The sequence below is a fragment of the Microtus pennsylvanicus genome, chromosome 1, assembly GCF_037038515.1.
Source record: "Microtus pennsylvanicus isolate mMicPen1 chromosome 1, mMicPen1.hap1, whole genome shotgun sequence".
In the NCBI taxonomy this organism is placed as follows: Eukaryota; Metazoa; Chordata; class Mammalia; order Rodentia; family Cricetidae; genus Microtus; species Microtus pennsylvanicus.
The window spans coordinates 28,965,984-28,990,314 of NC_134579.1; the positions used below are offsets into that span (position 1 = coordinate 28,965,984).

The 24,331-nt window shown below is 48.2% G+C and overlaps 1 protein-coding gene across 2 annotated transcripts in view; it reads right to left on the reverse strand.

Moving 5' to 3' along the window:
- Urb1 (URB1 ribosome biogenesis factor) overlaps positions 1 to 24,331 on the reverse strand; it is a 59,350-nt gene that overhangs the window by 3,869 nt on the left and 31,150 nt on the right. For both annotated transcript variants that reach the window (XM_075959500.1, XM_075959508.1), the window contains exons 20-36: positions 23,426 to 23,641; positions 22,485 to 22,664; positions 21,190 to 22,039; positions 20,434 to 20,632; positions 19,363 to 19,549; positions 16,692 to 16,750; positions 13,840 to 14,033; positions 12,876 to 12,986; positions 12,725 to 12,788; positions 11,776 to 11,947; positions 11,391 to 11,499; positions 6,099 to 6,259; positions 5,086 to 5,197; positions 3,878 to 3,984; positions 3,251 to 3,394; positions 1,660 to 1,769; positions 136 to 333 (exon numbers count right to left, since the gene is read on the reverse strand). In XM_075959500.1, the coding sequence (XP_075815615.1) occupies positions 136 to 333; positions 1,660 to 1,769; positions 3,251 to 3,394; positions 3,878 to 3,984; positions 5,086 to 5,197; positions 6,099 to 6,259; positions 11,391 to 11,499; positions 11,776 to 11,947; positions 12,725 to 12,788; positions 12,876 to 12,986; positions 13,840 to 14,033; positions 16,692 to 16,750; positions 19,363 to 19,549; positions 20,434 to 20,632; positions 21,190 to 22,039; positions 22,485 to 22,664; positions 23,426 to 23,641 (3,173 nt within the window). The remainder of the gene's footprint in view (positions 1 to 135; positions 334 to 1,659; positions 1,770 to 3,250; positions 3,395 to 3,877; positions 3,985 to 5,085; positions 5,198 to 6,098; positions 6,260 to 11,390; positions 11,500 to 11,775; positions 11,948 to 12,724; positions 12,789 to 12,875; positions 12,987 to 13,839; positions 14,034 to 16,691; positions 16,751 to 19,362; positions 19,550 to 20,433; positions 20,633 to 21,189; positions 22,040 to 22,484; positions 22,665 to 23,425; positions 23,642 to 24,331) is intronic.

Below are 24,331 nucleotides of genomic sequence, written 5' to 3' on the forward strand. Positions count from 1 at the left end.
ATCAGGCCAGGGCTCAGGGATCACAGCTGGGTTGTGAGAGAGATGTGGTGACCACAGGTGAGAGGAAGGAATAAGCAGCAATAGCCCTGTTGTCCTGATTTGCACAGCAGGGTATTTATCTCACACCAGGCTCACCTCAGGTGCGCTGTAAGTGCGATGAGGACATACAGGAACTCGTCGACAGTGTGCAGGGCAAGCATCTTCTGGGACTCCTGGGAGCCAGGTTGGCACGGTGGCTGCCCGCCCTGCTCTGGTGCTTTGTTGCCGAGGTTGGTCACCCACAGGGTGTGCAGCAAGGAGATCACATTGGAGAGCAGCCGAGTCTCCACAAATCTGAAACCAAACATGGCAGCCGCTTAGTCAGGGAGGTCAATGTGTGAAGGTAGGATGTGGACCATACGCTGGTGACAGCCCCGCCTCTGAGAGTCCGACCTGCCCGTCCCTCAGCACAGAGCACTCCCTCTAAGTAAGAACAAGGTGCCTGATGTAGAAAGGCAGCATCAAGCCAGACCACGTTCTCACCAGAACACAGCACCAAGTCCCTCAAGTACAGGAGACACAGCAGTGTGGTTATGGTAGCAACTTGAACTATGAACAAAGTTATCATGGGTTATTGTTATTATTATTATTATTGCTATTAGCCAATTATGCCTTTAAAAAAATCTGAAAAGTCTTGAAGCTGTTGACGTTGGAAGACACAGTTTAAGCTGTTTCTTTCAGAAAGATCTTACTCTATTTGTCTTTTTGAGGCCGGGTCTGGCACTGTGGCCCAGCCTGGCCTCAAACTCCCTGAAATCCTCTGGCACAGTCTCCCGAGTGGTGAGATCACATGCACGGGTCATTCTGCACGAGAACCCTATAGATACCTTCTGAATGCCAACCTCCAGCAGTGCTTATTTCCAGTATGAACACCTAGTTTTTATATTCGGAGTAAAAGATTACTGATTCGAACCTGTGGTTAAAAACAAATCAATGAACGACCAACCGTCTTCTGCAACGGCAGGGTTATGACGTCACAGTGCCACAACCTGGCGGGGATGAGGTGCAGGCGCCCTTAAGAAGTCACCTAGTGCTGTAACAAGCAGGACAGTGAAACATGCAGAGTTCCCAGGGCAGAGCCTGTGCATGTGCATGGGAGCCAGCTTCTCAAAAAGCTGAAAATTACTTTTGAAAAAGAAAAAGAACAAAAAGACCCAGTGGCCCCTGGGCATGTTACAGTTGCCCCGTCAGACAGAGCCCTCCTGACAGTGTTGTTGTGTCAGGGACCCCAGGCTTGCACAGACTCACGTGATGGAGGAATGACAGGCATCTTCTGCCCAACCCCCACCCAGTGCTTGAGGACTCATCTACCTTCACTGGGCATTTCAACAAGCCTAGAAGCAGGGGCTCAGGAGACGGGATACCCTCTATGCAGCTGGCCCCAGTGGCTGAGTGGGACATAAAGACAGGAAGGCTAGTGGGGTTCTGCCAAAGTGGATGCAGCTGTGCTTCAAATCCAAGGCAGACAGGAGACCCCGAAAAGCAGGAGTTAATGGAAGAAAGGCCCTTTGGCTATTACCAGGAGCTGGACTGCAAGCTCACAGGAATATGGGTGGGACCCCATTGCACACAATCTATTGATGCTTAAACCTTTAGAGGTATCATGCAAAAAGCACTTACCTGCTCTCAAGGATGTGTAAAATCCATGTTAAAAGGCTATAGTCCCGGATGACTTCATAGGCAGATCTGGTGATACGGGCAACATTCTGCAGAATTTCCAGGATCCAATTCTGCAGAGTTCAAAGAGTCACTCCTTAGTGACCAACAGGGATTTCTCTCTCGCTGGTTTAACTTTTAATAGTTGTTAGATAGGGATGCACACTGGCCCCAGACTTCTGAGGGCTGGGATTACAAGGATTATTAGCCATAGGCCCAGCTCCAGAAGTGTATCCGCATGCAAATGACAGAAACAGACTCCCAGCAGTCAGCAGCCCAGATACAAGATGAGCCAGGTGGGATGCAGCACAGACCAGTTGTGAGCTGCTGGGATCTACCCAAGGGAGACCATCAACACGGGCCTGTCCCTAACTGTTTCTGAGCACCTCAGAATTCTCACTATCAAAATAAAAAGGTACCATATTCAAATTCCATTTATTACAATGTATTTCTTAATCTTGACTGTTACTCCCCACATCTTACATAAGACAAAAATAAAAGTTTGCCAGGCTTTTCCCATTTACTTCTTTCAGCAGTTGTGTATTTAGAAAACATAAAATCAGCTCTCGGTCCCAGGACAGTCAGGGACAGGGCAAACTCACTGGTTCCTAACGGGTGAGAGGAGGCAGTCTCAACTCTCTATTCTTATTTACTATGCTTTCCCCCAAATCAAAAGCAAATTAAGAAATAAATCTTTAATTAAAATTCAGAGTGCCTTTGGCTTTTAAAGCTTTAGTGAAAACTGTGAACTGTCATTTACTTAGATGATGCTGACACCAGACAGTCAAAAAAGAGAGGGATCCTGCCTGAGGTGCCACTCTGAAGCTTGCAGATCAGTGCATGGTGACATGGGAGGGGACACAGAAGTTATGACCTCAAACAACTAGAGAGAACGTGTGTCCAGTGCTTACTACTTTAGGGACTACACACGGTATAAACTTTTTAAGAGTCAACTTCAAGAATGGTCATGACTGCAACCCTAGTACATGAGAGGTAAGAGGAATGTTGCAAGTTCAAAGCCAGCAACATTAACTTCAGGCCAGTCAGGGCAACAAAGTAAGACCCTGTTTCAAAAACAAAGAGAGTAAATTTCAGAAGAAAAATATAACTGATATGAACCAATAAAGCTGAACACACAGTGTGACTGTCTACAGTCAACATTAATTTATTTGAAACATGGTTCATGTTATGCATTCCAGGCTGGCCTTAATCTTCCTGCCTCAGCCTTCAAGGGCTGGGATTCTTATACAAAGGTTTTATGTCTCCAGACACTACACACAAAACTGGGAGCTAGAGGGTTCCTGTCACTCAGGTGAGTTAATTTGTATCTTGGCTTTCTGGTCAACTCCACAGGCTTATGATCAGGAACTAGCTCCTTTCCCTTGATAAAATAAAGATGCAAAGGTCTTTCTTCCTATCCACCACGGTGTGCGAAGAAGGCCACAAAGAAAATCACCTGTTGGGATGAACAATGCCAGACTCCACACACACACACACACACGCACGCGCACACACACACACACCCCTGTGCTGTGAACCTGAGGAACATGCTCACCTTAGCCACTTCGTCACACAAGGGGCTGCTGAAGAACGACAGAATGATGTGGAACACCCCTCTCCTAGAGCACAGCTCATAACAGTGTTTGTCTCTAATCCCCTGCCGTAGAATTCCCAACACCCATTCTTGTTCTGTTTTTTGCTAGGCCAGACAAACAAGAAAGCATCGTTAGATAAGTTACGGCTCTTCTGTGGGACAAGCAAACAGCAGTGTTTCCAGGTGATGGCCAATAGCTCTGGCCTTACACCATTAAGAGTCTTGTCCTTTGATTCCATTATCAGCTCAGAAATCAAAGACCAAGTCAAATCAAACAGTAAGCCATGTTTAAGTGGGTGGGAGTTTTACAGAAGGGTATGTACTAACTACTTAGTCCAGGGGTTCAGCAAGGAAACACAAGAGGGATGCTAAAGGCTCCCAGACTCGAGACTTTTAATAAGCAGGACACAGGAGTGTGTCTGGCTTTATGGGGCAGCACAGACGGCTCCTCTCTGCGACCTTGCTCTGCACTGCTTGTGCAATGGTACTGTGTAGCAAGCTGCATTACTGGGGGACAGAGGAGACGTGGGGCTGAGTGAGTAATCTTGTTCAAAGTCTACGGGGACCTTGAGGACTTGGCCACACTACCTGGAAGTCAGAGCTGTAGAAGAACTGGTAAAAGCCTGGCAGTTTGTCCATGTTCAGGTTCTCGTGCGATAGCAGGAACTTGCTGATCTTCCAGTACATGTGCTCCTCTGAAAATACAAGCAGACAGTCACTAATGTCCTCGGTACAGCCTGGCAGTATCTGGACTGGGGATAAATCCCTACCCAGCAGAGATTCTGCACCCTAAGAACCACAGTGGATTGGAAACCCAAGACAACTTCTGCACATAGCGTTCTCCACATGATTTAGGGACCCCCATTCCTGGACTTGGCCACAGGGCCCACACTGTGTTTCTAGCCTCTCCCAGAGAGGAGCTGACCCAGGAAGGAGGCGCAAACATCTGGCTCTAGAATACAAGGCCGGGAGAGTATACATCTCTTTCTGCTGCAATCTCAAAGTCCAGCTGGGTGGCCTGGTCATCAACACATGGTCTTCCTTGGCATGAGGACTAATGTGGACGGCTGTACCCCAGGCACCATGGGCTCAATGGGAGGTTACGACGATGAACACCTAAACTCTGCTGTTTTATCCTAACAGACTCCTTTAAATCAGACAAGTGATAACAATTGAGTTTCCGCCACAAGTCACACGAATTATATCACAGATGAAAACCAGGCCTGAATTCTAAGAGCAATCTGACTACACACTGAGAGGCCTGAGCCACGCTACCTCTCCTGGGGGCCTCCGAGGGTGAGACGATGGGGGGAGTCGGCTGGAGGCTGTTTCTCAGCTGAGATTATGACCTTGCTGGACCAACAGAGCCGTGGGGCCTCCAATGGTACTAACCTTCACCTGATTTCCTCTGGCTAAACCCAAACAAGGCCTTCTGGTGAATCAAGGCCTGTTACTTGCACATCCTTTCAGAGGCGGCCTGGTCCCCAGGAGCTGTGTTCCAACATCCTTACAGCTACAGAGTGACTCATGTGCCTTCCAGCTGAGCACCTGGAACCGTACACGCCACGGCTCTGCCACACACGGGTCAGCGAGCAGCAGTGTCAGACAAGCCGCTGTTGGCTCAGATGGGTGCCAGGCAATCTACAAGTGCTTTGGAGGGCACGACTCCGGACCCTCTCACAGTCCTAGAGATGGGGGCACTCCACAGTGAAGAAACCCGTGGGACGGACTCCCAGAATGGACTCCTAGAGCCTCAGTTTTGTTTGTTTCTTCCCCACCGGAAGCTATGATGGTACCTGGTTTCAAGATCTGCAGTGCTGCCTTGGCAATGAAAAGGGCCACGGTGAAGGGGAGCCTCAGGTTTGGAGCTTTAATTCCATTGCGGACAACATCCAGCAGGTATAGAACCTGAACAGAGGAAAGACAAGCACCTTCAGGGTGTGTTTGTTTGTCACGGCTCTGCAGGGAGGGTCTGCCCTTCCACTTGGGGACAAACAGGAAGCCACAGCAGGACACTGTGTGCCTTCCTCTTGGAGATGCTCCTGCCTTCTTCTTTTAGGAGCAGACCTGCACAGTGGTTGAGAGAAGCCGAACACTACTACCAATCTGCTCCTGTCCCTCTGGCACATGGGGTGTGGGTTTCTGGGTTAGACGGTGTGGATAACAGTTGCCTTCACCGCTGAGTTTAGATCAAAGACACATTCAACAGAAGGGACCCCTTCCCCACTGGACCCTGGGGTTAGAAGGCAGCCTCCCAACCCAAGGCTGAGCTATGCCTGAGCAGTGATGTGGGAAGGTCATTTGTCAATCTGTTGTTTCATTGGTTAATCAATAAAGAAAACTGCTTGGTCTGATAGGTTAGAAAATTAGGTAGGTGGAATAGACAGAACAGAATGCTGGAAAGAAGGGAAGTGAGCTCAGACGCCATGCCGCTCCTCTCCAGGGCAGATGCAATGAAGCTCCAGCCCAAGATAGACGCAGGTCAGACATGTTGAATCTTTCCCTGTAAGACACCACCTCATGGTGCTACACAGAAATGGGTTAGTCAAGATGTGAGAGTTAGTCAAGAAGAGGCTAGATATAATGGGCCAAGCAGTGTTTAAAAGAATACAGTTTCCGTGTTATTATTTCAGGGCATAAACTAGCCAGGAGGCCGGGAGCCGGGTGGCAGGAACGCAGCCTGCTGCTCCTTACTACAGAGCAGGGCCTCTCACTCATGCCTTCTCTGCACTCCTCCCCCTGCCCCAGGTGACAGGCACCTTCTCCAAAGCCTCAACCGCATCCCCACAGACACTTGATTCCTACTTACTTGTGACTGCTCCCGGAAGCGAGCTCCCTCCAGGTGTGAGTAGTAGGCTGCCAGCACTGAGTAGGCTGCAGCACGCATCTTGGGGTCATAGCTGCTGAGGGCTGCCACAGTGAGGCCCAGAGCATTTGAATCCAAAAATTTTCGACAATCCACCACAAATTCTACAGAGAGTAAATTATAGCATTAAACACACGATCCACATTTCATGATGCTTGTACAACTCTCTCTTCCATCCCACCAATGCCAGCTGCACAGGCTGGACATTGAGAACAGTGTCTCTCTGGCTGCTGAGAATGGACCACGGTATCTTCTCTTCTGTGGCCATGATTACCCTGCTTCTACGACACTGGTCAGTTCCACAAATGTCAGAAGTTCAGCAGAATGAGAGCAACACTGAGACCCACTCTGAACATCAGTGTGTCAGCAGAACAGGACGCCTGGCTTCTGGGTCCTACTTTGTTCAGTCCTGTGCCTGTCCCATGTGAAACACCAGAAGGAACAGAAAGTGGGAAACTCAGCCAGAGCAAACTAGTGGGGCCTGGGCCTGTTCTGTATACAAAGGATTTCCCTACTTCCACTCTGGCAACCTTCCTTCCTTTATTCTTTAAACACACAACAAAACTCTCTGTGGTGTGGTTCGCCACGCTCAAACAAAAGCAACAGTCAAAATGTCTGCTGGGGCTGGGAGCCAGGGACAGCTCAGAGGCACAGGACTTGTCTACCACACACAAGGCCATGAGGTGATCCCAGCACTAACAGGGTCAGGGAGCACCTGCTGGCTGGCATCCCTTTGCTCTATGTGAGGCCTTAAGGCACCTCCAACTGCTATGAGAAAATACAAGACAGCTGGATCGCACACAGGGGGCCCAATCCCAGACAGCTGGATGCTCACCAACAGAACCTGTATTTTGTCAGCTCCACTTTAGTGGGAGCTCAGGCCTTCCTTTTCCCCAGGAATAGTTCTGTTTAAAAACTTCAGAAGAGAGCTGTTTCCCTTGCTGAAAAATGAGTAACCTGGTGGTAATTCTCCATAAAGAGGCTTTTTAAGCTGAGTGGCCAGTGCCCCACAGGAACTAACAGAGGCAGACGGAAGCAAGTGTCTTCTATGAACACTCTTGGGATAGACTGTCAATGCAATAACTGAAAACAGAAGCAAAGACGGTGCACGCTAAGACAGAGGTGGAGAGAAGGAGGAAACCAGCTGTTTCTGGAGGCTGTTTTGGGGATTCTCAAGTGGAAAGTTGCTGTTGAATAATCCTTTATGTACGCTGTGAATATTTATTACTCTCAGTGATTTAATAAAGAGCGGACTAACCAATTGCTAGGCAGGAGGAAGTTATGTGTGAAAGTCAAACTAAGAGGATGCTGGGAAGGAGTGTAGGTGGAGACTGTTTGTTCGTCCCCAGCCACCCAGACCCAGAATAATCACACAGGAGTTGTATTCATTACAACACTGCTTGGCCAGTAGCCTAGGCATATTCCTGGCTAATTCTTATATCTTAAATTAACCCATTTCTATTAATCTGTGTATCACCACATGGTTGTGACCTACCGGTAAGGCTCCATCCGGTGCCTGTCTCCTGTGGCGGCTACATAGTGTTTTCCTGATTCCACCTTCTTTTTTCCCCTGATTCTAAGCACCTATCTCTGCTTGGAATTCCTGCCTTGCCCTATTCTGCACTGTCATAGGCCCAAAGCAGCTTCTTTATTAACCAATGGTAATAAAGCATATTTACAGCATATAGAGGGGAATCCCACATCCAAGGAGGATAGAGACGAGGGAGTCATCAGCCGTATGCAGAGGAAGCAGGGTGTGTATAAAATGAGGTAACAAGTCATGAGCCATGTGGAAACAAATAAATAGAAATGGCAAATTTAGGTTATAAGACCTAGCTAAAAACAAGTCTAAGCTATGGGCCAAGCACTTATAATTAATAATAAGACTCTGTGTATATGGGAGCAGTTGGCAGGACAGAGCTGACCCGTGGTCCTGATGAAAAAGTTCACCCACAGGAAGTGCATTGGCTGGGACCAAGATCAGAACAGGCCAGTGACTTAGAAGACTGCAGTGGAAACTATCTAAACTCAAATACAGAGGAAAGAACCTGCAGATACAGGGCCTGGCGTCTCTCAAGCCACCCAGTGGGGCCGCACAGTGCAGGAGCTCCAGCAGTGCAAACACAGACACAAGAGAAAACTAAGAAAACTGAAGTCCAAGAAACAATCTGAGGTTTATAGGTAACAAAGCAACTGCACTGGCTGGTTTTATCAACCTGACACAAGCTAAAGTCATTTGAAAGAAGGGAGCCTCAATTAAGAAAACGCCTCCATAATTCTGGGTCGTACGCAAGGCTCAAGAGCATTTTTTAAATTAGGGATTGAAGAAGCAGGGCCCAGCCGTAGCGGACGGTGCTATCCCTGGGTCTGTAAGAAAGCGAGCTGAGTAAGTCATGGGAATCACGCCAGTAAGCAGCACCCTCCATGGCCTCTTCATCAGTTCCTGCCTCAGGATCCTGCCTGCTTGAGTTCCTGTCCTGAGTTCCTTCAATCAAGGACTCAGGATCCTGCCTGCTTGAGTTCCTGTCCTGAGTTCCTTCAATCAAGGACTATCATCTGGAAGTGTGAGCCAAATAAACCCTGTTCTCCCCAACTTGCTTTTTTGGTCACAGTGCTTTATCACAGCAACAGACACCTACCTACAACACTAAGAAAGGAGAAATGTCTGTGCTATAGTTAGCCCCTTACACAATGCATGAAGCAAAGCATCTGGCTGGAGGGTAAACTGTGATCAACCAATCACTCCCACCCTTAGAAAAGATAAAGCTGCATCAAAGCTATGACTTTATTAGGTATGCACAGTGTACACACTTCAACTAAAAGAGAGACGGTGAGATTAAAACCAGACCTCATTACTAAGTACACGCTGCTTATGAGAATCTACTTGATGCTGAAGCACAGACTGGAAGGAACAACCAGGTAATGTGCAGACTCAGACTCACAGTCCCTAACAACCAGGTAATGTGCAGACTCAGACTCACAGTCCCTAACAACCAGGTAATGTGCAGACTCAGACTCACAGTCCCTAACAACCAGATAACGTGCAGACTCAGACTCACAGTCCCTAACAACCAGGTAATGTGCAGACTCAGACTCACAGTCCCTAACAACCAGATAACGTGCAGACTCAGACTCACAGTCCCTAACAACCAGGTAATGTGCAGACTCAGACTCACAGTCCCTAACAACCAGGTAATGTGCAGACTCAGACTCGCAGTCCCTAACAACCAGGTAATGTGCAGACTCAGACTCACAGTCCCTAACAACCAGGTAATGTGCAGACTCAGACTCACAGTCCCTAACAACCAGGTAATGTGCAGACTCAGACTCACAGTCCCTAACAACCAGGTAATGTGCAGACTCAGACTCACAGTCCCTAACAACCAGGTAATGTGCAGACTCAGACTCAGTCTCTAACAACTGATGAATTTTGATGTGGAAAGACAACTAGGAAGTTTTTTAAAGCACCAAACTGTAGATAAAATTATCATGCTTTGGAAAACAACCATAGTTAAGAGATAACTATGCACTCATGGACAGAGTATGTTTGGGAGAGAGAATAGTCCAAACATTTAATTTACACTCAACGAGAAAAGCTAAAGCTCTGATGGCTGGCATAATTTTAGTAGCTACTGACACTCTAAGACAAATGAATTTTCCACATGTCCATGAGGAAAAATTAACTTCCTATTTTGTGACTTTCTCTGCTGCTCTATGGTCTTGGCTTTGTACTTATGGAAAAAGGATGCCCTTGGGTGTAGAAAATATAAGGCTATTTAAAAGTGGTTATAAATGCTGCTCTATCTTAAGAACCTTTTGGACAGTTTTCAAACCCTGAGACGGCTTAGCCAGGACAATGACTGCGGAGAGCATCAAACGCACCCAGGGTCAGTGGACAGTCATGGTACTGTGGCTCTGCTCCAGGAGCTCCAGGAAGTGCACCTCAGTGTCTTTTTATATGACATTCTTGGTCACAAACTGTAAACGGTTCTTTACAGAGAGCAGAGTCCACAGAGCTGGTGCGCTGGGCACTTGGCAGTGGCACTCGGCTCACCCTGTGCTGGCTGCCCTGGCAGACGCAGAGCTGCTGTGCAAGAGGCATCTGTCACTGCCACTGCTAACAGCCTTGGCTGGCCTGTCTCTTGGGCAAGCACTCAAAGTGGGGTGGGGGGTAGTAAGGTTATGAAAATAGGTTCGCCTTCTCCTCAAAGGGCTGAAAGTGGAGCAGTGAGACAGAAGAGTCAAGGGCCTGACTTAGGACAAGGTCAGCAATACCTGGCCACGGTGGAATTGCAAACAGACTTCTGGGGCCTCTCGCTACACACGTGCAAAGAAATAAAAGGGAAGCCATGTATGGAAGGCAGATGGAGCAGTCTTTGACTGTGCACATTAATATTTTAATTTTCTATCATCTAATTTTTAAAACGTGAATGCATGTCCAACACTAAATTTAATTAAATTCTCAATTCTGGAAACAAGAATCAATATCCCTTTTTCTTTCAAATAAGCACAGCTAAAGACCTTGAACATAACATTAAGTCAGTCCACAGGCAGGCGAGACGGCTTAGAGGATGAAGGTGCTTGCTGAAAAGCCTGGCAATCGCTCAAGGCTCTAGGATCCAGATTTGGTGCTGAAGAACCCAGCCACACATTTAAGACAAACAAAACCCTAAAATGATGTGGGATGTCCTTCTGTATATGTGCTGCTTTCATTGGTTGATGAATAAAGTTGTCTGGGCCAATGGCTTAGCAGAGTAAAGCCAGATGGGAAATCTGAACAGAGATATGTAGAGAGAGTAGGCAAAATCAAAGAGGAGCCATGTAGCTGCTGGAGTCGAAACCTTTCTGGTAAGCCACAGCCTGGTGGCAATACAAAGACTAATAGAAACGGGTTCATTTAAGATGTAAGAGTTAGTTAATAAGAAGCCTAAGCTAATAGGCAAACAGTGTCGCAATTAATATAGTTTCTGTGTGATGATTAGGGTCTGGGCGGCTGGGAACAAACAAGCTGTCTACACTAAAAGAATGGTTTTTCTGACTCAGGACTAACCTGGGAGCCATGATAACAATTAACAGCAATATGGCCGCAGAAGGCCGGCACACTCACCTGGCCTGGCCACAGGAGGCGGGCATACTCACCTGGCCTGGCCGCAGGAGGCGGGCACACTCACCTGGCCTGGCCGCAGGAGGCGGGCACACTCACCTGGCCTGGCCGCAGGAGGCGGGCACACTCACCTGGCCTGGTCAGTTCCCCAAAGAGATGGAGAAGAAAGCAGGGGTCATAGAGGCGGTCAAGGTCCACTCGCGCAGTGTTATCCTTAAACACCAGCGGCTCCCCTGTGTCCTGAAACAGCCCAAGCCAACATGATCATGGACCCTGATCATTTGAATGCTGACCCCACTATCAGAGCACATAAACCTAAGAAGTTCTATAAAAAGCAAAGTTTTCACATGGTAATGTTACTGTTGAGACTTGTTTCAAGATAAGCTTGTGGGGGAGGGGTAATAAATAAAACAGTGGGACCAGTGGGACCCAGTTTCAGTATGGACATGGGGGCACAGTCTGTACCTCTGTACAAAGTTGGAGGGGCAAGAGGGAGGGGAGAAGAGCAGACCACACCTCAGTGGGCAGCAGCCTCCGGTACTGTGGGAAGTGCAGAATGGTCTGCATCATCTGGTCAGGGTCCAGGAGGCGGAGGATGTCCCCGACACTTGGCTGCTGCCACAGTGACTTGCCTAGGCTTCGGCAAGTCTTGTGATGCTCCACAGCTGCTGGGCCCCACAGAAGAACCCTAGAGCCAGAATGGAGTGCAGACTGGTCACAGGACCCACCAGGAACAACAACCCCAACATCCTAGCTCAAGCCAAGTGCCACTCTGGGTAAGCACACATGCTCTATCACCTCATCCTCAACAGCTTCTGAAATGGGCATGGTGGTGATGGGGCTGCTGGGGGTGCAGGGGCAGCTGGTGATGGCAGCAGAAGTCAGCACCCACACGCTACTCCTGGGGTATCTGGCTTGACTCTGACCCTTTGCGTACATTGACTCACTTATTCTGTGCAATGATCCCTTAGCTTACATTGCCACCTCCTGTGCAGTGGGGGGAATAAGTACTGAAAGGACTGGGGAAGCTGCATGGCCTCTCACTTGCCAACGGACGAGTGGCAGAGCAGGGACTCTACATGACGGGGTGTGGCTCCAAGCCAGGCTAAACAGCTAGAGGATCCTGACCTCAGACTGCCCATAGGACTGCTGCACAAGTCTTTGGTCAGTCCTGCCTGGAGAACCCACTCTGTGCAGCCCGGTATCCCCTGCAGCTGCCCACAGATGCCTAAGAGACAGGGCAGCTACTATGGTGTGGGTCTGGGATGTTCTAGACCTCCAAGTGTGCACTGTGGCATGAACGTGCTAAACATATGACTACATTTATACAAAATAAGGAATACAAATATATTAATAATAGAAGGAATGAGAAGGCTCAAATCTAGAGCTCCCTGAAGAGGGGGCTTTATCACTGGGCCTAAGAACTGTTCTTCTGTTCATGACCACCCATGAAGCCAACACTCACCTGAAGCTGATGAGACTGAGGTTGTTCTGTTCATATGCCCGAAGGAGAAGTAAAATCTTCTGGTCTAGAAGACAAATGAACCCCTCAAATACAGGAGAGGGTATACCCCACCAGCCCTGCCCACACAGCCTGATCATCAGGTCCTCCTCACCCAAGACACTGAGTGTGGCACTGTAGGTCCCAAGTAGCACAGCAAAGTGGCTGCTCTCACAGACAGAAGGGCACATCCTCACCACTGTGGACATCAGGTCCACCAGGGTTTCTGGAAGAAACAACACAGGACATAGTACCAAGGAGACACACTCTCAGGACACAGAGGAGGGGGCACTGCAGTGGTTCTGGAAGCTGGTACTATCCTTTCTGAGTAGGCTGGACTTTGGGCATCCATCAGCCTCCTCGCCAGGATCACACGCGTTCCTGTGATAACACATCTTCAGAATCACCATCTCCCTATAGGCTCAGGATCTACCCATCCCTTTCCACCAAATTTTTAAAAACCTACGATTTTAAGATCTACGCATACTCCCTGGTTATGCTATCACAACCTCCAGCATTTATACTCCTGCCTGCACGTGGCGTGGAGCCCATTTTACTTTTTAACTACTGTACCAATAATTGGCATCTAACCGTTTTCTGTCTTTAACCAACTCTTTATGACACTCAGACCCCGGGGTGATGGCTTTGTCTCTACATGGCACTGCCTCGAGTGGGCGGGGACATTCAGCCTCACAGTCTACACTGCACTTAGGACTCACGAGCACAAGTCCATGCTGACTGAGTTGGACACAGAGTGTAAGCCTGGCTGGAAAAGACAGCAGTGCACTACCACCAGGGAAGTTCAAACCCTTCCCGCTTTCAATCAGTCTTCCCTAAAAGTTTCACGAGGTTGATCCAGTCCTCGCAGGACAAATGTCCACACGCTCATGACAGGGCCACATGACCTCCCACAGACCCTCCATACACCATACAAAGCCTTCAAGACAGGTGGCAACCCTGGAGTTGACAGACACAGAGACCCCATTACTACACTCTGAAAACAAATGGTGGACGGCTAGCTGGAAGAAACTGGAAGCCGACAGCTGCCACGGAGCTGGGAGGGCAGAGTGTGGGCTCACCTTTTACTTGACTGTCCAGATTTTCCTCTTCTCCAGATGTCAGCATGGTTGGCAAAAACAGAGAATGCTGGGTGAGCATCATGTGGACCACCGGAAGCTGGACAAGCTTTGTGTGCACAGAGCTTTCTGGACTATACAGGAGCTTTGTGGCATCAAGCAGAGTCTTCAAAAAGGTGAAGTCCTGGTACCGAAATCTGGGAGATAAGCCAAAGGAAAAGAGTGTCATGAAGGAAAGTTTATTGTTTAAGAAACAAAATTTGTTCTTAGAATTCCAAAAGTATAGAGTTGAGAATTTTACAGTCTGCATTCATCACTGGGCTGTCAGTGACATGGCCTCATCCTTGCTTAATCACAGTCCTATCTGTCCACTCTGCTGGGGATCACTAACCTACACCATGAGGAGAGTCTGTCATGATACAGACATCACAGGATGGGCAGACAGAGACTAAGACAGCTGCATCCCTAGCTACACAACCTCATGTGAGATCACCACCACGCAGTCATCTTTGAGCAAACCATCTTATGTGGCGTGTGCCTGAGTTTTCTGTGACACATACATCAAAAAGAACTTTCCATTTAGATAGTCAGCAGGCAGAAGAGCTGCGTGTGACCACAGGACTCTGCGTGGATCCTAACAGGTCCATCTGCCTTGGTCCTTCAGCCATTTGAGCTACACTGAGCTATGTCTTAAATCCCTTCAAAACCCACTAGAGCGAGAATCTATGATAAATCCTTGTAGCTCTCTCCACAGAGCATTAGGATGTTCCTATACTTTTCTAAAGAAAATACAAAGTTCTGAGCTGCATCAAGTGCAGTCAGAGGATGTTTTTTTGGCTGCCCAGACCTGAAATAATCACACAGAAACTGTATTACTAAAACACCGCTTGGCCCATTAGCTTAGGCATATTTTTGGCTAACTTTTATATCTTCAATTAACCCATTTTTATTAATCTGTGTATCGTCATGTGGTTGTGCCTACAGGTAAAGCTCTGTTGGGTGTCCAGTGTCTGTCTCCTGTGGCGGCTAGTACTCTCTCCTCCTCTTTCTGCTTAGAATTCCCACCTTGCCCCATTCTGCACTGTAACAGGCCCAAAGCAGCTTTTTTATGAACCAATGGTATTCCAGCACACAGAGGAAAGTCCCACATCAATCAAGGGACAGTGAGGCTGGGCAGGGGCTGCATCAGGTCCCCTGGACACACGAGGAAGCTTTGAAACAGAAGAGGTATGACGGTGCACAGCCGTAATCCCAGCACTTGGGAAGAGGGTCAGAGTGGGAGAGGCTGGGGCTACAGGGTGAGATTCTACCTCAAAGGCCAAAAAAGAAAAAAAGGAAGGAAGGAAGGAAGGAAGGAAGGAAGGAAGGAAGGAAGGAAGGAAGGAAGGAAGGAAGGAGAGAGAGAGAGAGAAGGAAGGAGAGAGGGAGAGAGGGAAGGAGGGAGGGAGGGAGGGAGGGAGGGAGGGAGGAAGGGAGGGAGGGAGGGAAGGGGATGGAGAGATGGCTCAGTGGTTAAGAGTGCTGGCTACTCTTCCAGAGGACCTGGACTCAATTCCCAGCACCCACATGATGGCTCCCAACCATCTACAATGAGATCCAATGCCTTCTGGCAAGCAGACAGAGCACTCATATACATACATACATACATAAATCTTTAAAAACAGAAGAAACAATGACGATGGCAGTATTTAACCTGGAACCATCCTTCTTTCTTCTGCATGACATTTTCTCTGGATGCTGAACATCACAAGTGATAGATCATGAAATGAAGACTACAGGTGTCATACATCACTTCATGGTTCTCTGAGCACCAAACTAAGCAGTCTAACCATAGCAAACGTGAGCTACTGGGAACACAGAGTCTCTCGACTCTGCTCCTCTAGTGACACTCAAAGTGTGCTGAGACTAACATTCAGCACTAATGTGAAATGGGTATCAATATGCACACAGACATGGGAGTCATTGCAGGGCCCATACAGGGAGGGAGGGCTCAGGGAACAGCCTCATATCTACCAGCAGGAAACTGCTAAATAATAAAGATGGAATTCTATATAGTGAAAATGGATGACTTTTGTATCTGTATTAAACTAGAAACATCTGAGTAAAAAGAAAAACAAAGGCAAAGAATGATATGAATGTTTAAAATATCAAACACGTGCAAAAATACACTGCGCCGTGGAACAGAACACACACTGTTCATAAAGGGACTGGTGGCTACGGTGCAGTGCTATAAAACACTGGTCTAGCATTTGTAAGGCCCGAGGTTCAATTCCCAGTACTGAGAAAACAATCAATCAAATTCACAAAAACAAGCAAACAAAACCACAAAATAAGCGGAGGATGACAAGCGTGTGGCTGGGCAGAGAGGAGACGAGAATTCTTTAGGAATAATAGAGAAAACTGTAACATTCATCATGTTTGAGTATAGCTTTTATCTCTACATTTCAAGCTTTTTCAATTTCATTTTTACTTACTGTGTGTGTGTGTGTGCGCGCACATGTCAGAGCATGCATATGCAGGTCAGAACAACTGGGTCCTGGGCCAGAATCAAACTCTGATTGTCATCTTGCCAGCCTGTTTTGTTTACTTGAGATAGTTTCATGCAGCCCAGGCTGGCCTTGAGCCTGCTGCTATGTAGCTGAGTGAGGATGATTTCGACATTCCTCGTAAGTGCCACATTACAGACATGCACTATCACGCCATTTCCACGTCTGTGTTTTAAAGATGTTTTTCTTCTCTACAGACAAGGCAACAGCGATGCTGTGACAGGTACTTTAATGACAAGCTAAAGAGACCTGCATGGTTGGAACACCCACATCTTTCTAAACGGCACCAGGAAAATCAAATCAACTTACTTGAGTCCTGTCTTCACAAACTGCTGCCAGTCACCAGGTTCAATCTCTTTAAGTGCGTGCTACAAAAAAAAAAAAAAGGAAACAAAAATGGACATGAAACATGTCAGTGAGCTGGAAACACTGAGGGCTCCAGAGTGCAGTCTTCAGGGGGCAGTGAATGAGCTCTGGTTCTTCACCATAACCCAAATCAGGGCTATGAAAGGCCCTGCTGCTAACCTTCCTACTGTCTGTCAGCCTGCCCTGCAGCTGCTCCAGCCACCTACCGCCATTCCTGCTGACGCTAACAGGACCTTACAACAGAGACCAACATGCAGATTTTGGGTTTAACAGCAAATATAAGCAAAGTACCCAAACCATTATGTGGCTCTGTTTGAGACAGGACAGCCTTGAACTAACTGGGGATGAGCTTGAACTTCGACTCATCCTGCCCCTGCTTCCTGAGTGCTAGGATTAGAGCTGTGAGCGACCACGCTGCTTATTCCATGCTGGTGATGAAACCCAGGGCTTTGTACATGCTGAGCAAGAGCTCTACCCACTGAGCTACAAACCCTTGTTTCATTATTTGAAAAACAGCACTAACATTTTACTAGCACACCAAACATGCAAAGCAACATTTTCCAAGCGGTCCTGTTATGTTTCCATGCCTGCCTGGTCAGGCAGTACTAGTGGATTTGCATCTCAGAGGACACGCTCACGCTACCCAGGAGATACTGCACAAAGGGAAGAGGTCTGCCCTGAGGCAGCAGCTAAGCGCAGTTCACCTAGGTCACTGTTTCCACCAGGCCGGCCATGCCTGGAGTCCTCAGTGACAAAGACTGAGAAGGACTCCCAGGGCACTGGACTGTCCACTGAGGACTTCTCTGACTCAGGACATTCTTAAATCCTGCTCTCTATGCCCCAGCAATTGCTCTTTCAGGAATTCACCTGGATATAACCAATCAAATGTACAGAGGGCTGTGGTGCTCAGTGCTGAGTTTGACAGGATGTAGGATAATCTGAAGACAAAACCTCTAAACATGGCTGCAGGGAGCTTCTGACACTCCGGATTCAGTTTTATCTCAACTACACGCATGCAGAGATAGAGCACCCTGAGGATCATCCACCTGACACGGTGCAACAGCCTCCTGTAGTTTTCTGGCTTTTCCTGGTGCTGGTGGCAGGGCACTGTGGGTGGAGAGCAGGGACCTACAGAGCTAGGCCCGTACTCTACCTCTCAACCACCCCAGCTCTGCACTACTGATTTCTGTAGACGCTATGTTTGTTAGCTTTATGATCACAAAACCCAGTAAATTTAAATTTTCATGGGATTGGAGGAGAGGGTGTTAGACATTGTGCATGGAATATCTATAAAGTATTATTTAACCAGGAGAAGAGACACTGAAGGGTTCATGTTGAAATTACGTCATGTTTGGGTTCCTGTTACTTTAAATTTACAAACCTGTAACATAACAAATTAAGTCTGAAAGTACAGCTCGTGGAATTTCTTTATGTGTGTGTGTGTGTGTGTGTGTCACACACACACACACACATATATATATTACTTTGTGATTCATAATGAACCTACAAATAAAACCATCAAGCAGTTAGACTGGTAACCACGGGAACCCTTGTCCATTGGGGCTTTACATGATCGAGTTATGGGGGCACACATGGAAGCTCTATGCCATACCTCTGGGGCAACCACTAACTTCTAGGTTACTGTTTCCATACAAAACATCCCATTTTAAAAGAGCAACTTTAACAGAAGGGAATCAGCACAGACCATCTCTCAAGTTTATAACAATCACTAAGCTGCAGAGAGCGCTTCCTGAACCCAGTGCTTAAGAAACTAGGGATGGAAAGCAAACTGCTCAGCCCACATTTCCAAAAAACCCTAAATCAGCCATAGGGAAAAAAAGGTGTCATGTATTGATGAATCAAAGTAAGAATGACAGATTTCTTACAGAAAACTAAGTAAAAGAGTTAAGAAAAAATAATTGTCAGCTTGAATTTTAAACCCAGGGAAACTTTCCCCAACTCATCCTGTGAGACCTGCCTCACCCAACAGAGACCTCACAAAAAAGATACATTAAACACGACTATTCCTTATACCACAGGAGCAAAAATTCCTAGTGGAATTTATTAAAAAATCAAATTCAACAACACAGAACAAGGCTATTCCATTATGACCAAGTACTTTATCCTAGGAATACAAGGCTGGTTTAGCATTAACTAATAAAATTCACCCCATTAACAGACTAGTCAAAAACAGTCTCAGTAGGGCTGGAGAGATGGCTCAGAGATTAAGAGCACTGACTGCTCTTCCAGAGGTCCTGAGTTCAATTCCCAGCAACCACATGGTGGCTTACAGCCATCTATAATGAGACCTGGCGCCCCCTTCTGGCTTGCAGGCACACGTGGAAAGAATGCTATACACATAATATAATAAATAAATAAATATTTAAAAAAAAAACAGTCTCAGTAGATGGAAAAAAAAATCTGGTAAAATCCAACATCCACTCCCGATAAAGATGGCTTACAAATCAGTGCCCTCCCCCCACTCTGCCCCTAGACACTGCTCCCTCATTTCCTCTGAGGTCTCAGTCATAACACACAGCTGGAGATGTTCCTTTGAAGCCTGGCTACATGTCACCTCAGCACATAACCAGGATCTCTAAGGAGAGGCGCTTACCAACAACTCGCTTAATCGGAGCAGCATCGGCTTCTCTTGCTTCTGGGTGTTTTCATCCCCTGGCTCCCTGGCACTGAAGGACATAGTCAGCCACTGCACACAGGACCCCAGAAGAGTCTTCCTCCAGGCACTCAGCTCTTCTGCTGACTCTGCCAAGGCTGCTGAGACAGAGTCGGCCACGATCCAACTGTAGCAGGAGACCAAGTGGCAGGGTTACATCTCTAAGGCTGTCTGTATGGCACAGAGGCCCACACTGCCCACTCTTACTTAACATCACACTGACAGTGGGATCAGCACACCAGACAAAAGACAGTCTCTCCAGAGACTCTGTGTGTGTGTGTGTGTGTGTGTGTGTGAGAGAGAGAGAGAGAGAGAGAGAGAGAGAGAGAGAGAGAGAGAGAGAGAGAGAGGATGGCAGTTATTAATTTTTAAACATAATTTCTTTATTGATTCTTTGGGAATTTCACATCATGTCCCCAATTTTGCTCACCTGTTTCCCCCAGAGCCTCCCCTCACCCCTGCAGTGTCCTCCCAAAGAAAGAAAATTTAAAAACCAAACAAAACAAAGCAACCAACCAAACAAAACCCCAATAACAACCCTCTTTCCTTCTTCTTTCGTGCTGGTGGCCCTGGGGGCTGTGTCATATACCCCTTTTGTCCAGTCAGCTCTACTGGCAAATGCTCACTGCAATAAGTCACTGGGCTTCCCCAGACTCATTCTTATCTAGGGTCTCCCCCACCTCCCTACTGTACATCCAACAACTGCTGCTTTTTTGGAAGGCTGTTCTATTCCAATATTTAGTGGCTCTGTCCTCTCTACCCTATGGAGACCAGAGACCACACCACCTCACCCAAGGTAGACACTGCAAAACAGCTTCTGGGGGAAGCCACTCTAATAGAACATGATCTCAGGGCGTCAGCCCCCGCCCTCCACATGCAGCAATGCACTTCTCCAGCTGTCATGGCTGCTCTAGTCAGAACTGCCGTGGCATCCACTGGCACAACAGGAAGACAGACACTTCATTAACTTTATACATAGCAAAGACCACCCAATGGCCTTGGCTTTCATACCTCTTGTGACTACTCAGAGTCTGAAGCATGCTGGGTAAATGGTCCATGAGAGCATGCAGATCTTTGGTTCTTGCAAATGGAATGAGCTGAGCCAGGGACTCCAAATGCAGCTCATGTTTGGAGAGCCCATCAGCATGAAAAAACCTGTCTCGCACTTGTCTCCATAGGGCCTTCAAGACAGGAGTGACAGTGGAGCACACTAGGCAGAGACAAAGCAGAGGTTACGGTGCACAGTGCAGGGCACCTGTGGGGAACCTCCCTCTAGGAAGCACCTGGCACGGACAACACAAAGCAATAAGGGAAACACTTTTATGTTTACTAGAAGTGATGAAGCTGGAGGCGACTGGCGCCAGACTTGAGGCTCAGCAGGGGGAAAGAATTAGATTCACACTGCCTGGACTCAGTAGGAACTCACCAACTTCCCTGAGGCAGAGGACAGAGTAATGGACAAAGGATGACTTAGCTCTCAGTTACTTCCACTCAATCAGAAACAGCCAAACCACCCCCAATTACTGCCCACCCTACTCTGCTTTTCTTATTAGGAACGGATAGACACCCGCAGCTACACCTCAATTCCCAAGCTTAGGAGACAGAGAGGATGTTGAAAATTCTCAACTCTCAGCCTAAAGGGATTACAGTAAGGAGGAACAGAACTGTACCATGCCCCAGAACACAAGTGACAGGGTTTAAGATGGCAAGCCATTCTGCCTTTCAGAGAGAAACTCCCAGCTGCCCCAAAGCCAGCTCTTTCCATACCTCCTGTTGGCCGCATGAAGCATCCTTGTGTCCTGTGCTGGAGATACACATGGATAAGGGGGAGGAAGTCATCCAGGTGCTCCTGCAGGAGCCCCACTCCAGGCTGCCCACACCAGAGCTCAAACTTCAGTAGGTGGGTGCTGCTATGCTGCAGGAGCAGGCTGGCAATGCCCAGGGCTGCCTCTGTCCGTCGGACCAAGCAGTACTCAAGCAGGTCAGCTGGGACCACGGAGGCCAGCACAGGGTCTCTCTGCAGAGTCTGAAGGAATACAGTGTCCAGCTCATGCTCGGCCAGAGTGGGAAGCAGAGCCCCCAGACCGCGAACATACTCGGCCCACCAGAGGAGCTCACTCTGCTGCAGCTGATCCTGCGGGCTGCTCGTCAATAGCTGTACGAGGGTCTTCCCAAGACTGCTCAGTTGTCTCTCTTTTTTTGGAGACTGTATGGCTTGCTGGGTCAGCAGGTGAGCCTCTGGAAGGCCCAGCAGGGCCAGCGTGACCTCTCGAATCTGGACACTTTCCATGTACGGATGCAGTTCCCGCAGGGCCTCCATCTGAGGCAGGGTCTTGGGTGTTGTGGCAGAGTTCACCGTTCTGGCACGCAGCTCTTTCAACACACTTTGGGTAATGGCTTCTGAGTACTTTGCCAGGAGACCCAACTGACCCAGTTTATGGAGAATCGGGGAACTGGCCACCAGTAGCTGAAGGACACCTGCACTGAAGTGGGCTGCTAGGAGCTTCACAAGGACGGGGCTGAGCGTGTGTGGAGGCAAGGCTTTCCGCTCCAGGGCTAGGAACCAACTCTCCAGTGTGGGATGTCTAAGGACGGCCACCAGCACCTCTTCTACTGTCTAAAACACAAGGTCGGGGCACACCACGGGTAACACAGGGGCAGGGGAGGCCACAGCTACCCGAAAGCATTCTGTGCTCTCAGGGAAACAAGACAGGAAGCACTTTGCAAAACTGCTCTCTTAGCCCCAAGTTTTGATGCCACTCGCAGGCCAGCTTGCAGCATCCAGCCATACACACGTGCTACACAAGGCCCCAGTCAGCACGGGACACAGCTACTTGGGTCTCACCCTGACCCACTCAAGAGGCTCAGTACAGGCACAAATAAAAGCTGTAGGAGGGCATGGCTATAAAGGAATGATCCAAAGACAGAACCCACATTAAGCTGTCATCCCTGTGCAGGGGTTACAGCATCTCGGCCATAGTTTTCTACATTTCTCTACTCTTCTACAGCGGACACATTGTTAAATTCAGGAATGAACAGCTACTATCTGCACCCAGTGGTACCTTGTCAGCAGCTAGCTCAAGTGATGTCACGGACTCCATGTCCAAAAAGAGATCAGACTCAGCACGGATGGCCTCCGCCTTCTGCTGGTTCTGGGCATCCAACTGCTCAGAGTGGACAACCAGGTGCTTAAGGAGATCCAGGAGGAGCTGCAGGAAGGCCGGGCCCACACTTTTGCCCAGCTGTAAGAGACAAGGAAGGGCTGACTAGCCAGCAGTCAGGAGACTGGAGGGGCAGGTCGACAAGGCAGGACTCATACACGGAGACTGCCTTCCTCCAGGACTGTGAGGCAGTCTCCCCTCACCATGCTTCCCATTGGCCTAAGCTGTACATAAGAAAGCACTTGTGTATATACTTGTTATTTAGGGGAGCTTGGGATAAAGGAAACTTGTGCTCCTAAACCTCAGTGAAATACAAATGTTAACTTTGGCTAAAATAAAGGGAAAGATGGCTCAGCAGGTATAGGTACTTGTCACCAAGAGTGATGACCTCAGTTCAATCCCCAGGGCCCATATGTAAAAGGGGAAAATCGATTTCTACATGTCATCCTCTGGGCTCGACATGCATGCTCCTGCACATGCACATAAATCAACAAGCACATGCACATAAGTAAGTAAATAAATGAACAAATATGTATTAAGTGTTATACAGCCCAATAGCAGAAAGTTCAACAGTGAGCTGTGGGACTGACAAACCGTGAAGAGCGGGGCTGGCTATGCACTACTGTCCAGGCTACCACAGGAGGACCCTTGTCCTGAGTACACACACTGGCCGCCTCAACACGGCTGCTTGAGGACAGGGCCCAGCAAAGGAGCAGCAGAACCAAGAGCCCAGGTTCCAGAGCCGGGGTCTGCCTGGTGGTGTATTCTGAGCACTGCGGTGCAGACTCAGACAAGAGCACACTCTGCAGGTGGAGGGCTGGGAAGAAGAGGAGAGCACTGACCTGGCCGAAGTTCTCCACCGTGCTCCTGAGGTAGAGCAGCACCTGCTTGGCTGAGCGCACCATGTGCTGCAGAGCTAGACACGAGACAGCAGCTAGCAGCTGTGTCTGAACGTTCTTGTCCCCAAGGGTGTGGCTCTCATACGCTGTTTGCAGCAAGGTGGAAAAGCAAGAAGATGGGGGAACATGGGGTACAGAGTTGCTGGGCACCTGCAGCGGCTGAGGGATCAGAAAGAACAGAATGGAAAAGAAATTACCTCAGAAGCGGAGGCTGCACACACTGGTGACAACTGGGTAACGTATGAAGGCATAGCCCCATCCCAACACTAACAGACTGACATCACCTGAAGCCTGCCTGCCCAGAGTGCAGAGCACCTAGCATGAGGTGTGAACAGACCTTTCAGTGAGGAGCTGACTGCCACAAAATTGGGATCTGATCACTGATGTTACCAGGACAAACTGCTGGAAACTAGGAAAGGACCACCCAAAGCAAAACCCTGCTACAAGCTACCTACCTGCCCCAAGTATCTTGTCAAGATGACTGGGAAATGGATAGAAGGAAAAGAAGGATCCAGAACAGTCTGGTCCACCCGGATGACATCTAAATCCACCCACGGGAAGTTTGGTATGAGAAGTCCTTCTGTATATGTGTTGCTTTTATTGGTTAATGAATAAAGCTTTTTCAGCCAGTGGCTTAGCAAACTAGAAGTAGGTGGGAAAACTAACTGAATGCTGGGAGAAAGAAGGTGGAGTTAAAGAGAAGCCATGTAGCCACTACTAGAGACAGACATGCAGGAACCTTGCTGGTAGGCCTTGAGTGGTAAAATTTAAAATAATGGAAATGAGTTAATTTAAGATATAAGAGTGAGCTAAAATATGCATAAGCTAATAGGCCAAACAGTGCTGTAA